The sequence below is a fragment of the Misgurnus anguillicaudatus genome, chromosome 12 (assembly GCF_027580225.2).
Source record: "Misgurnus anguillicaudatus chromosome 12, ASM2758022v2, whole genome shotgun sequence".
In the NCBI taxonomy this organism is placed as follows: domain Eukaryota; kingdom Metazoa; phylum Chordata; class Actinopteri; order Cypriniformes; family Cobitidae; genus Misgurnus; species Misgurnus anguillicaudatus.
Window position 1 is genome coordinate 17432331 of NC_073348.2, and position 14032 is coordinate 17446362.

The 14032-nt window shown below is 34.4% G+C and overlaps 1 protein-coding gene across 4 annotated transcripts in view; it reads left to right on the top strand.

The window, feature by feature from the left end:
- The window catches only part of rabgap1 (RAB GTPase activating protein 1), a 120008-nt gene that overhangs the window by 19747 nt on the left and 86229 nt on the right, over nt 1-14032 (top strand). For 2 of the 4 annotated variants that reach the window (XM_073874033.1, XM_073874035.1), the window contains 2 exons: nt 9444-9473; nt 13481-13709. In XM_073874033.1, the coding sequence (XP_073730134.1) occupies nt 9444-9473; nt 13481-13709 (259 nt within the window). The remainder of the gene's footprint in view (nt 1-9443; nt 9474-13480; nt 13710-14032) is intronic. The other 2 variants (XM_073874034.1, XM_073874037.1) reach the window with 1 other exon arrangement.

A 14032-nucleotide genomic window follows, 5' to 3' on the forward strand; every position in this document is an offset into this window, starting at 1 on the left:
GCGTGAGGGGATCGCTTTTGAGTCTTGTCGCTCTTAATAACTCTTTAACATTAATCAGGTACCGAACTTTATCTCTCTTAATGACTCTTTTAACATCAAGCAAGTCCTTCAGTCTATTTTCTAAGTCATGCATAAAAGCGAAACCAAAATGAATTGAGACGCATCTTTGTATTAGATTAAGCATTAGGAGGACGGTAACGTTACACCTCTCAGACGTATAAATAAAGATCATATCAGATGTCCAACGAGCATTTAGAGCATTGGATTTGGTAGAAAATTTGCTTAATGTTCTTATTTCTATGAAAACCTTCGACTCATTTAGAGAAAGTCACATTTGTCTGCGTCTCTGTTCATTCAACTATGGGCTGGACCAAGGGTCAAACAGAAATTGCGCGTTGCGTTAATCTCCGTTAATAAAATTAGTGGCGTTAAAATGAATTTGCGTTAACGCGTTATTAACGCGTTAATTTTAACAGCCCTAGTTTTTATATATAAATAATAATTATACACAGTACACACACATATGTTATGTAAACACAAACTTTTATTTTGGATGCGATTAATCGCGATTAATCTTTTGACAGCCCTAATTTATAGTAGACATTAAATGTTAATATAATTATACATGATTTTCGAGGATACATCACTCGTATTACTTACCAAACACAATGAAACACATAGCAGCATTGTGAAGCAGTGTGACTTTCTTATGAGGCATTAGCTTGTCGCTGTTGCCCCCTAGTGTTACTTGTAATATATAAAAAAAGATAAGTATAAAGTAGATGGCCACCAGTAATAAAATATTAAACCATTAAAAACACATTATACACAACTCATTAAAATATAAAAAAAATTCTAGTTATTATTAACGATAATCATTACCTACAGCAGAGATCATAAAATATCACTGTTGACTATATTCATAAAATGTCTGAAAATGTAAAGAGAAACGGTAATTTCATCGATTTACCAGCAGGTGTCATTGAAATGAATGGGCTTCAGTGCTGCGTTTGTAACTATGCGTCACTACATGACACGCTGTTACTTCCGCATTCCATTCTTACAACGGTCGTCTATGTGAGTGTCGTAACTCTATTTTTATACGACTCTGGTTTGAACTAAGGTAATTTACTGGTTATTAATTTTTCTTGTTATAATAATAATAATCTGCTGTAGGAGGACTCTGATGTTATTGATTCTATGCGGAAGTCTACCGCTAGTTACATTTGGGCCTCAAAAGTCTTTATGTTGTTGCTGCTGAAACCGTCTATAGGTGGCATTTTAAGGTACCCTATATGTGCTACCATTGAAGAGGCGGTTGCAGATTAGGGAAGCATAATTTTAATTAAATGGTCTTTAGTCAAATTCAGAGGGAGTGACCTTGTAAGGCACTGCAACATTCAAAATTGCAAAATTGTGCACAAAGCTAGTTAAGTGAGGATGGTAGAATATATATATGAATTCTGTTAAGTATTTATACATTTATACGGGTCAAAGACGAAAAGGGGGTTTAAAGCATAAAAAAAATAAAAGTGTAAAAGAGCTTTAAATTTAGTCTTTTTCACATACATTAGAATATGTCCTGTTTAACTATATGTTTTTCTGAGCAAAAAATAATTACTACCATACATTTTTACTGGAATTGTACAGAAGACACCAACTAAAATGTCATTCAGTGTAACAATATTTTTATGCAAAAAAATATTATCAGACATTTTTAGAAAAACTATTATTTGATGACACATTACAAGACTCTATTTATAGATCACAGTGCAGACACCAAATACTAACTATTTGTCATTTTAAAGCATTTTACTTCGCCAATATCCTTTAAACCATTAGGTTTTACCCATTTGTCAGCAAGAAGTTTTTGTAAGGAAGTGAAAATCAATTCAAATCAAATAAAATTTTTGAAGGATCACACATTATTATACATATTTTAATATGTACAGCTCAGAATAAGTATATTGTTTAATTTCTACATAAATATATGTGTTACACCGAATGACCATGGTTTGTTACACTGAATGACATTTTTGACAAAAATAGTGTCATTGTTTCCATTATTGCAATGTTTTGAATATTATTCTGTATCATTTTATTCCTTAACAAATCACAGAAGTAGATGCTGAAATTAATAATCATTTTTATTCCATAATGCATATCATATTCATAAAAATTAACTGAACAGGTGGTAATACTGTATAATAAGATCCAGAACTGCCCTTATACGTTTAGCTTCTGCCCTGTGTTTTCTTTGATTTTCCCGCCATTGCTTTCGCCTCTTCTCAGCTGCAGCATCTGATAAATTCCTGATTGACAGGTGATCAGGATTTGCAGCCAAGGCAGCTTGCTTTCTTCTCTGGTTGCTGAAATACAGATTCCATGTAATTATTGACATAAAATTATTGACACAGATCTATATAAAACGTGTTATTAATTAAAAATACTTTCTGTTTGGCAACATAAATGACATGTTATCAGGATTTGTATTATGGGCGGAGAATCCCCTCAGTGGCCTCTCTTAAAGGGATAGTTCACCCAAAAATGAAAATTCTGTCATCATTTACTCACCTTCGTGTCGTTTCAAACCCGCATAAATGGAAGGAAGACATTTTGAGAAATGTTGGCAACCAAACCTTTCGTGGACCCCATACTATGATACTAAAAATAATACTATGGAAGTAAATGGGGTCCACGAACGGTTTGGCCACAAACATTACTCAAAATATCCTCCTTTGTGTTTATCAGAACAAAAAAAATCATACAGGTTTTTACCAACACGAGAGTGAGCGAATAATGACCAAATTTTCATCTTTGGGTGAACTATCCCTTTAACTTGTGGTATAGGTAGGGTGGAGTCTCTATCTAAAAATAGCAGTAAACTATTATTCTGTAGGGCTAGGCTTGGACACAAATTTCACGATTTGATTCAATTTCAAATCAATTTGATATTGATAAACATCATTTGAAAACAGCATAGACTGAAAGATTGATTATTGGGATTTACAAATCACTATTGTTTCTTCAAAATTAGAATTGATTAAAATCGAGAAATCTATCTTTTAAACCCAGCCCTATTATTTTTAATTGCACTCCTCAATACTTTTCTCGTCTCCTTGCTAAATGCATTGCCCTAACTACTGGGTCTGCATTAACTTTCTGCCAGTGCCTAGAAACTTTCTCTTTGTTTGTGGGCATCTAAAAGAAATCAGTGCCAAAACGACAAAAATACATTAAAACATTAATATTGATAAAGTTTGATATATTTTTTGTGCTAAACATCCCTCATTTATCTGAAATAGAAATAAAATGCTAAAAATGTTATCTAAACAGTGACACTATCATTCAGTGTAATGGATGACACTGTGGTGTAACATACAATTTGCATTACACCGAATGACAAAACATTACCCTGAATGACGAAACTTTTACTTAAGCTAATATTAGAAGTTAACAACTAGATACCTATATCAAACAGTGAACTTGACCAGAAATGTTTATCATCATTATTCACAACATCTACTTATTTTTCAAAAAATCTATCAATAAAAGTGTTTTTTTGCATTTCACTGAATGACAGTCGTTTTTGTAACTCAAGATACCACACTATGAAAAGGTGAAATTATCAAATATTTAAGAGCAATAAACTTACCTTGCTGAATCACCACATGGTCTTCAGGGGGCCTTTTGATGATGTCACAGACTGCTTGATGACTATAGTTTGTTTATTTAATTTCAAAATGGTTTCCTGATCCCGTTACACTGAATGACCTCTGACAAACTGCATATTCGGGACAAAAGTCCTCTAGTTGTTTCAATATTTAACGAAAAAAATAACACATAGTCCTATTAATATAAAACGGCCAACACTTATGTGAACATGCCAAGGAAGCAAATATTTTTTTTAACATGGTATTTTATACGTTTATTTAAAAATCTATTAGTGAAATCATAGTCCGGACCATTACGCTGAATGACGATTTTACACTTTGGATCATTATTAAACTCATATTTGGTCATTGTATTTTCACAAAAGTTATTTGAAACATAAAAGTAGACATTTTACTTTCATTTTATAGGTGTTTTTTGTATGTAAAATCACTTTTGTAAATTATATTTGATGCGGACACCAAAATGGTGACGTCTCGTCTTTGACCCATACATACTAGGGCTGTCACAATGATTAAATAATCGACTCATCGCTGTGATTTCAGATCACCGCAATGATTGCACATCTTTTTAAAAACACAAGGGGGAGCTGCAGCGCCTGTATAAACGAGAATGTATTAGGTGGCGCTCCTTAACTGACAGTGTAACGTGATACATTGCAAAGCCATTCAATACAGTGAAAACAACAGCATTTAAACGCTGCAAAGCTTTGATAAGTAGTATGAACAGGTAAAAATAAATTTCCAAAACAGCAATTCCAAATCTAGGGAAATTATTTGTAAGGAATTGGTTTTTTTGCAGGCACTATAGACATGTGGTCTAGTACTAAAATGACCTTAGTAGGATTGGCTACTATTTAAAGGATAATTCCGGTATTTAACACTTTGAGTCTCATTTCTGGTTTGTTTTGGATGAACTACAGTGATGGACACAGAAATTTTGACAATGGGTCGTGTCTTGAGTTTTTGACTCGTTTAGAAGCGTCTCTTGACTGCTTTAGAATGGAAGTCAATGGCCATGCACAAACATGTCATTAAAACAACACTTAACATTCATTTTCAAAACTGTACTACTCACCGAGTGGTTCGTGGTGTTCGTTGATGATTAAAAACAAGTTGTGTAGCGAAATACAGTTTCTGTCGTGTTTTATTTGGCATTTTGTAAAATTCCATTGACTTCTCTGGAAGACTTATTGCTCGCTGATATATCACTCCGCCGCCGGGAAACAGAAAAGGGACTGTTTACATGTGGTTGTTGTTTTTCGCTCGGTTTCTCTCAGAATAAATTTTTCCCATATTTGTAGGGCTGGACCAGAATATTCGAATATTCGTTCCGTGGGTTGACATTCGATTTTCAGTTTTGAGATTCGAATATATATATAAATATTTTACAGCGTTAATGCAGAGCTTTTGCCAAGCAGGAAGTGCGCTTCACGCTCCCACTCTATAGGTGGCGCAGAGAGACCAACATCCATAGCCAACAGCCACCAAACTGCACCAGTGGAAGATCGCCTCAAACGGAAAATACGCTTCCTGCTTTGGTATTCACGCTAATAATGTTGTAAATAACGTTCAGTTTCTTGCAAAAACTGATTGATTTGCTTCACAAGACGTCAATATGTCACACAGAGTTATGGGGGATTACTGTTGTATTGGATATATATGCTTTAGCTCTTAAAGTGTGCGGATCTGTTGACTTGCATGACGGAGCACTGGGGTTTCTGCTAAATATCTTCTTTATTGTTCTGCCGATGAAAAAAAACATATTTGATGTGTGGAATTTGATGTTTATGGTGTAAGTGTTATAAATAAACTTGATTTTGAAAGTATGCTACTGTTTTATTACAGTTTGTTGGACTACGTTCATTCATGCTTTAGACTCAAATATAGAGCGGAAGTATATACGCGGTTGTGAGGTATCTGAAAAAATAGTTCCACTATAGCAAATAACACAGATTGACATTATACATTGCGCCAATATATTTGTTTTTAATCATCAACGAACACCACGAACCACTCGGTGAGTAGTACAGTTTTGAAAATGAATGTTAAGTGTTGTTTTAATGACATTTTGTGCATGGCCATTGACTTCCATTCTGAAGCAGTCAAGAGACGCTTCTAAATGAGTCGAAAAGTCAAGACACGACCAATTGTCAAAATTTCTGTGTCCATCACTGTAGTTCATCCAAAACAAACCAGAAATGAGACTCAAAGTGTTAAATACCGGAATTATCCTTTAAGGCCTGTTCTGGTATAGTCCGTTTATTTTGATTGCATTTTTATTTTCAGTTATTTTTCAGACACTTTATTGTGTTTTTTTCTTATGAAGAATTTTCAGTTTTTAAAAGATATATTCATTATATAATTACTTCTAAATATGTGCTATGTGTGTTAATAATTACTGGCAGGTAAACCTTGCAAAATATTTAATTTAAATAATCACAACAATGTGTGAAAATTATTTTATGAACAAAAAAAATTATGTCAAAGCAATAAAACAGGCTATAATCGTCATAATCGTCAAAGTTATAAAGCAGACAATTAATCGTCATAACGTCACAATGTATCAGACAATTAACAGTCAGCCAAATTTCATAATTGTGACAGCCCTAATCCATACTGAATAGTTAAATCTTTTAAAATATTTTATGTAGTATTTCTGTGTGCAATTTATTTTATTTAGGGCTGTCAAAAGGTTAATCAAGATTATTTTGTATATAAATACACACACATGGAAGCATGTATTTTAGATACATTTACAGGTATATATATTTATTTAGATTTTGATATAATTTATATTGTTATGATTTTTTTTTCTTTAAATGTATACGTGTGTGTGCGTGTGTGCGTGTGTGTGTGTGTGTGTGTGTGTGTGTGTGTGTGTGTGTATTCATATATACATAATAATTACACACATAATTAATATTATGCAAACACAAACTTTTATTTTGTATGTGATTAATCGTGATTAATCTTTTGACAGCCCTAATTTTATTGATTTGTCTGAAGAGAAACTTATTTCTGTTATGATGCCGCCTACACTCTCAGCAGTAAAGGTACAAAATTTGTCACTGGAGCAGTAACCTTTAAAAAAGTACACCTTTGTTCCTAAGCAGTGCATATTAGTACCTCAAAGGTACATATTAGGACCCTTTTAAAGGGTACTGACAGCTTTTGTACAATTTATTCTATTAGTGTATGAAGACAGGAGACAACAACGTACCTGACCAGATTTTGGAACATAGCCAGGGTGATCTTCTAAGTTGCTTACACAGTACATGTGCTAAAAGTACTTGACAGTATTAGTAATGAGTAAATGTAGTGTGCACTACCGAGCTTGTTCGTTTTACAATGTTCATCTTTCTTTTCTTTACATGTGTGTTGTTCAGACTCAGAGATTCAATGCTGGTGCATCTTTGCTACCTGCTCACCTTCATTACATGTTTTGTTTTCTGCTTAGCCCATGCCTGGCCTTGTCTGTTTCCACATAATGTCTTTTACTGATTGATTTGTATTGGCACTTGTGTTGATGTTCCTCAAACATGCCTACATTTCCATTTCTTTTTGTTACAATGGGCTATTTGTATTGTCACACACACCTCATCCACTCATGGATCCGAATTCCTGAAGATTTTGGTAATTCCGGTGAATTCCTGCCTCTTTTCAGGGCCTTCTGGTCAACATGCTTGAATGTTATTTTCACCGTCACTCTTTTGACTTGGTTGGTCATCATCATTCATCTTTGGTTCGGATTCGGTTCGGATCTGTAAAAGGATTTGCTCATCCAAAAATATGTTCTCTTATCTGACCTTGTTGTTCCTATTAAACCACACACACTCTCTTTCAAAGGACTTTCTGTACAATTTAAATAAATGAGCGTTATCTGGGGTTGCAAAGGAGCGAAAAGTTTTCAGAAAATTTTTGGAAACTTTCAATTGCAATTTGAAATTTAACAGGAATTTACAGGAATTATTTGGAAATTTTGGGAAACTTATATAAACTATATCATATACAAACATTTTGTTTTGTCATAAGCAGACATGCATGCAAGGTAATTAATTTTTTTTTGAAGAATCCTGATATTTATGTTCATCAAGACTTATTTGATCAAAAATACTTCAGAAATCATTGGAATATTAAAGAGCCAGAAAGATGCCAATTTTAAGCATCCTATCACTGTCCCGGGCAAAATGTTTAAATGCATGCAAGGTCAAAAAACACTGTAATTTCTCAAAATATAAATTTAAAATTACCCCATTTCTCAGAGATCCCCAAACGATTTGTGTGAAGCCGTTCAACGACTCAGTCTGCCTAAACCCCAACTTTCAGTAGCCTACTCTGCTCTGATTGGTCAACTGACAGAGTCTTCGCACAGACCAACAATAGTGCAACATGTATTGACCTAGTGCTAACATGATTTATTGAGAAGACATTATCGACATCAATACACATCAATCATCATTAATCCAAGCAATAAAAAACATTTTACACTCATTTAAGCATTTATGTAAGCTAACCGAGTCATAGCAAAACCGTAAGTGCAGCATGCGTTAGCCGCTTGCTAATTTGACTCTTTGAAAGTATATTAAGAGTTTAAACAACAACATCATTCATCATTAATCCAAGCAATAAAAACGACGACAGAAACTAACATTTTACACTCATTTAAGCAAGTATGTAAGCTATCCGAACCATAGCAAAAATGTAAACACTTAAGTTAGTGCACATGCGTTAGCCGCTTGCATACCTTTAAGCAAGTATGTAGCTATAATCATACTTACAGGTTGTGGTTAGGAGACGCATGTTGTTCCAAATAAAGTGGGTTCAGATTTAAAAAAGTTGATGTTCGAACAAAGTGCTGAAAATCCTGATTTTCTAAATGTATAACGTTTTAAACGGCAGTAAAGGTCAAAGAACCATGCATTATATATATATGAAGTCGGCTCTTAAGGACAAAATTCCAGATTAAGCTATTACGTAGCTATTATACACATTTTTTTCTGGACTTTCTTGCGACCCAGTGGCAACTTGTGCACGACCCGGTACTGGGTCGTGACCCGGTGGTTGGGGACCTCTGGGCTAGCAGAATGTAGAAGAAAGAGCATCACAGCTTGGGCTAGCTACAAGATAGCTAGCCTCATAATCTTTCAATCAAATAGTGCTAGCTTTTATTTAGATATCTAATTGACTGGCTTCAAATTATCTGTACATGTTATGAAAGAATGCAAGTACATGCAGAGGGTGTGGCCTCAATGGCTCTTCAGTAAGCAGTGTACAGGTGATTGAGGAATGTGCAGGGTAGAAATTCAACTGAAATTGTATTAAATCTTGTTGTTTAAAAAAAAATTATTTGTAACATTTAAGTTCCCTGTTGTATGCAACACTGCATTTTTTTTTCAAATTCCCAGTTTCCCATTTATTCCTGTTAATTCCCATATATTCCTGTCAATTCCCATGAAGTTTTCAACCTTGAAAATTCTCAGAAACTCTTGAACCATCATGTAAATAAATATTTTTATCCTTATCAAAACACAAAACTATTGTATAACATAAGACTTGATGTACCTTTAAATAGTCGAACCAATATTAAAATATATAAAATGATCCAAAAAGCATCGTTCTCCAGTGGCAGATAAGGTGAGGATGTTTTTGTTGGGTTGTCATATCTGATGCTTTCATAGAGAAAGTTTTGTCTCTCAGTTAGTTCATCCACCTCATCATCTCACCTCTGCAATGTAAAGCCGTCCCTTAAACACTTTGTTTGTTACACAGGTGATTTCTGAGGAAGGGGTCAGCTTTAAGGTCAGTCTTTCTTCCTCTTTTTATCTGTTTTCTCCTTTGTGGCTCTGTGGTGAAGCTGTGTCTGTGCCATGTGTCCTATGCTGATCGGTTTGACTGACGCTTTTCTGGCCTGTGCAGTGGCTCAATGTGGGGTTATAGGTGATAGTTGTTGTGCATCGTGCAATGCCTGTAGACACCCGGTGGCCCGGCTGACCTACCCTTTTAGCGCTTGACTGTTTGTACCCTGCTGTTTTTTGTATTATCACCATTTGTCTTATTCTAGGTCTGTTTTTGTGTTAGTGCAGACATAATTCCAGTATCTGTATAGTCCATTCAGTGTACAAACCGTGCTAGATCTTTTATTTCTAAGTATTTTCAATTATATATATATATATAAAACTATATATTTTTTTTTAATTGGTGCCTGAATGTTTGAATGATTTTAGTCATGTACAGTACAGTAGTTCATCCAATGAGCAGTGTTGCTCAATTGTCTCTTGTTTTATTTGTCGCTCCTGCCATTGGCCTGCAGATTTTATGCTCTGTCATCTGCATCTTGGACTACAAGGAACACAATTCCCCTTTTTCTCTTTCCTTTTGTGAATCATACTGAATAATTACAGGTTTCCTGTTCCAGAGGAACAACTTCCTGAAAACTGAATAAAATCAAACTGGATCATTTGTGTTCACATGCATTCTGCTGATTTGAAATATGATTTAAATAAATATAATTTATTTACACAACACAGATAAAGACCCTGCGACATTGAAGTTTTCTTACTTGTGTTGACATTTTATTACCCATTATTACGCATCTCTCTGGAGTGGGCTGACAAGAAGTTAGGGGGCGTGAGGTTTACATATTGTATATCTTGTATAAGCTGGCATCTGTCAAAATGTTCAGTGATAATAGACCGAATGTTACATATGACATCACACACAGGGCTTGACATTAAGCTTTGTGGTTGTCCTTCGGAAAAGTACATTTGTTAAAAAAGTCACTTGCCCGGACATAATAATGACATTTCAGCCATGTCAATTTTCACACCGCAATTTCGTAACCGCACATGGATCCGCATCTGAAAATGTCACGTGAGAGAGAGGTGGTGAAAAACATGATCTGCAAAAATCTATTTGTGGCAATCAGTTTAGATTTTGTGGTGGGCATTTTCAAGTTGCCAAGTCGAGCAAGTAAAAGACAAGCAGACTAGCGTTAATATTGAGCCCTGGCTTATAATGCTTAAAGGATTAGTCCATTTTCTTAACCCTTTAACTGCCACACCAAGAAAAAGGCATTTGAAAAAAAATTTGTTTGCATTTCTTATCTCCTAATCTCACTAGTTAACACAATCAATGTATTTTTTTTTCAACACATCCCATTATTTTTTTTAAAAATCAGCCTCTACCAAACGGTTGATATGTCACTTAAAGGAATTCAAACACATACTATAGAAATTAGAAAATATAGTACTATACTATAATACTAATTTTTTACAAACATAATCAAAATAAAATGGTTTTGTATATTAAATCTTCTTCATTTATTAAAGTATAACATATTAAAATATTTTTATTTTATTTTATAATAGTTTTCATTTTAACACAGGAAATGAAATGTTTTCATGTTTTTTTGCAATAAAAATGACTAAAAGTAACAAAAATAAGGACTTTCTGCATTTAAAACCTAAAATAAAAGAAGGCCAAAGATAGTAATACAATGGCATTTTAGTATTTATGATTTAAGAAACACACTGTCAAGTGTGGTAGTGCAACATATTTTTTTGTTTTTTTTAGATAAATTAAAGGGGTCATGGCATGAAAATCTGACATTTTCCATGTTTAAGTGCTATGGTTGGGTCCCCAGTGCTTCTATCAACCTAGAAAATGTGAAAAAGATCAACCCAGTAACTTAGTTTTGGTAAACCATTCTCTACAAGCATGTGAAAATATAGGTAATTGAAATTTGGCTCCCCTTGTGATGTCAGAAGGAGCTCTTATTATAATAATTCCGCCCCTTAATTTGCACTTTCCAACCACAGCACTGCCTTTTAGTGCAGAGAGGGAGAGAGAGAAAATATTTCACAGCACAATTAAGTTTCAATTTCAACAAACCACCATCATTGTGATCAGTGTTTGCACTTCATCCGCTCATTTGCATTTTAAAGGACACACCCACCCAAAACGACACATTTTTGCTCACACCTACAAAGTAGCAATTTTAACATGCTATAATAAATTATTTATATGGTATTTTGAGCTAAAACATCACATATGTGCTCTGGGGGACACCAAGACATCTTAAAAAAAGTCTTGTGACACGGCCCCTTTAACATTTCTTTGTAAACCAGCAATGCTGTGTAGAGTAGTCCAACGTTACAAACAATCCTTCAAATAATTTAAAACATCATTTAAGAAGTAATTTTTGATTAATTAATCAGTAATTATGATTTCCATACATTAATTATATGAATTCATTATAGTTATTTCAAAAAATATCCAGAAGTGGCAAAAATACATACTTAAGAAGTTATCTCAATATTTTCAATAAGAAAAAACAATAGCTGTGTCATATTCATAGCTGTGAATGATCAGAAATGTATATTTCTCAGCAAATAGTACATTCTGATTGCAGAAATGGATGATCTGAAAACATTACCTTAGCTTTTCTACTTTTACCATAAAGTGACAAATCAACCGTTTGGTTGAGCATGTTTTTGAAAAATTATTTAAAACATACGAAAGTTTTTTCATGGCACCAAGTAACATAATTTTGTAAAGTTAGGGCTCTTACAGTGTAATATGTCAAAAAAATATGGTTTCCTTGCAAAATTTCAACATGAAACAGTTCACATAGCAGGAGTAATTTTTTTCTTTCTGACATCCACATAACAAAATGTTTTGTGACAAGTGCTTTTGATTGACACATTGATATCTAGTGGATTTTTTTGGCATAACATATCTTAAACAAATAGTAGAGATGGCTCAATAAGCTTGAGTTAAGTTAGGTACTCTTCTCAATAAAATATGGGGACTCAAAATGTGCTCAACCGTTTGGTTGAGCTGGCAGTTAAAGGAAATCCAGATAATTTACTCACCACCATGTCATCCAAAATGTTGATGTCTTTCTTTGTTCAGTCGAGAAGAAATTATGTTTTTTGAGGAAAACCTTCCAGGATTTTTCTCATGGACTTTAATGGACCCCAACACCTAATGCAGTTTTAATGCAGTTTAAAATTGTAGTTTCAAAGGACTCCAAACGATCCCAAACGAGGCACAAGGGTCCCATCTAGCGAAACGACCGTCATTATTAAATTAAAAATATGTATCTTTAAACCACAACTTCTCGTCCATCTCCGGTCCCGTGACGCGCCAGCGCGACCTCACGTAATACGTCATAACGTCAAGAGGTCACGGATGATGTATGCGAAACTACGCCCCAGTGTTTACAAGTGTGGAGAAAGAGGACCGTTTCGACATTGTGGTATGTCGAATGATACTAATAAATGTCTTTGTGTCAGTTAATTGTTTAAAATGGTCCGCAAATGTGCGTTTCATATATGTAACACGTGACCTTTCCATGGCATTACACAATTACGTGAGGTCGCGCTGGAGAAGTTGTGGATTAAAAGTGCATATATATATATGTTTTTTTTGTCAACATTGACAATTGTTTCGCTAGATAAGACCCTTATGCCTCGTTTGAGATCGTTTAGAGTCCTTTGAAACTGCAATTTTAAACTGCATTAAAACTGTTACGTTTTGGGGTCCATTAAAGTCTATTAAAATGAGAAAAATCCTGGAATGTTTTCCTCAAAAAACATAATTTCTTCTTGACTGAACAAAGACAGACATCAACATTTCGGATGACATGACAATTATCTGGATTTTTTTTTAGAAAATGGACTAATCCTTTAACGTACATACTGAACCTGGAACACTGGTCAAGTATTGCTTGATAATCTGTTTGCATTATTTTTTTCTTGAGTTGTAGAGTAAACATGTACATTGATTTGTCTATGTGTGTGTAGATTGTGGGTAACGGCAGTGAGCAGCAATTACAGCAGGAGCTGGAGGATGTGCTGATGGACCCGTCCATGACTGAGCTGGAGGGAGAAACCGACCCACTGGGTGCGGGAAGCCATGGCTACCCCACCTCTGCCGCTCCACCACGGCCCTGCCAGACACCCCCTAAACTCGACATGATGTTGCCTGTTAAAGGAGCTCAGGAGAGCGAACTCAATGAGAGATCTTACAGGGGTAAAAATGCAGTTTATACAGAAAAGTGAAGTTTTTGTTTTGAATAATTCATAACAGTATCAGCTTTTACTTTTTTTATGAAAAATACCATAAAAGTACAAATATCTCAAGTTTTATTTTAAATGCAATCTTGTATGGTTTTTGTGCTCAAATTTCGAAATGGATCAGTCTTTTCTTAATGTCACTAAGGGGAGGGCATATGTAGCATACTTGTGCAATCATTGCCACCTGCTGGTGTTTCTTAATAAGACACATTTGACTTATTGGTGCATGTACAGACGTACTGTAGCTTTATTTAGTGTTTAACTTTAAATAATTTTTTT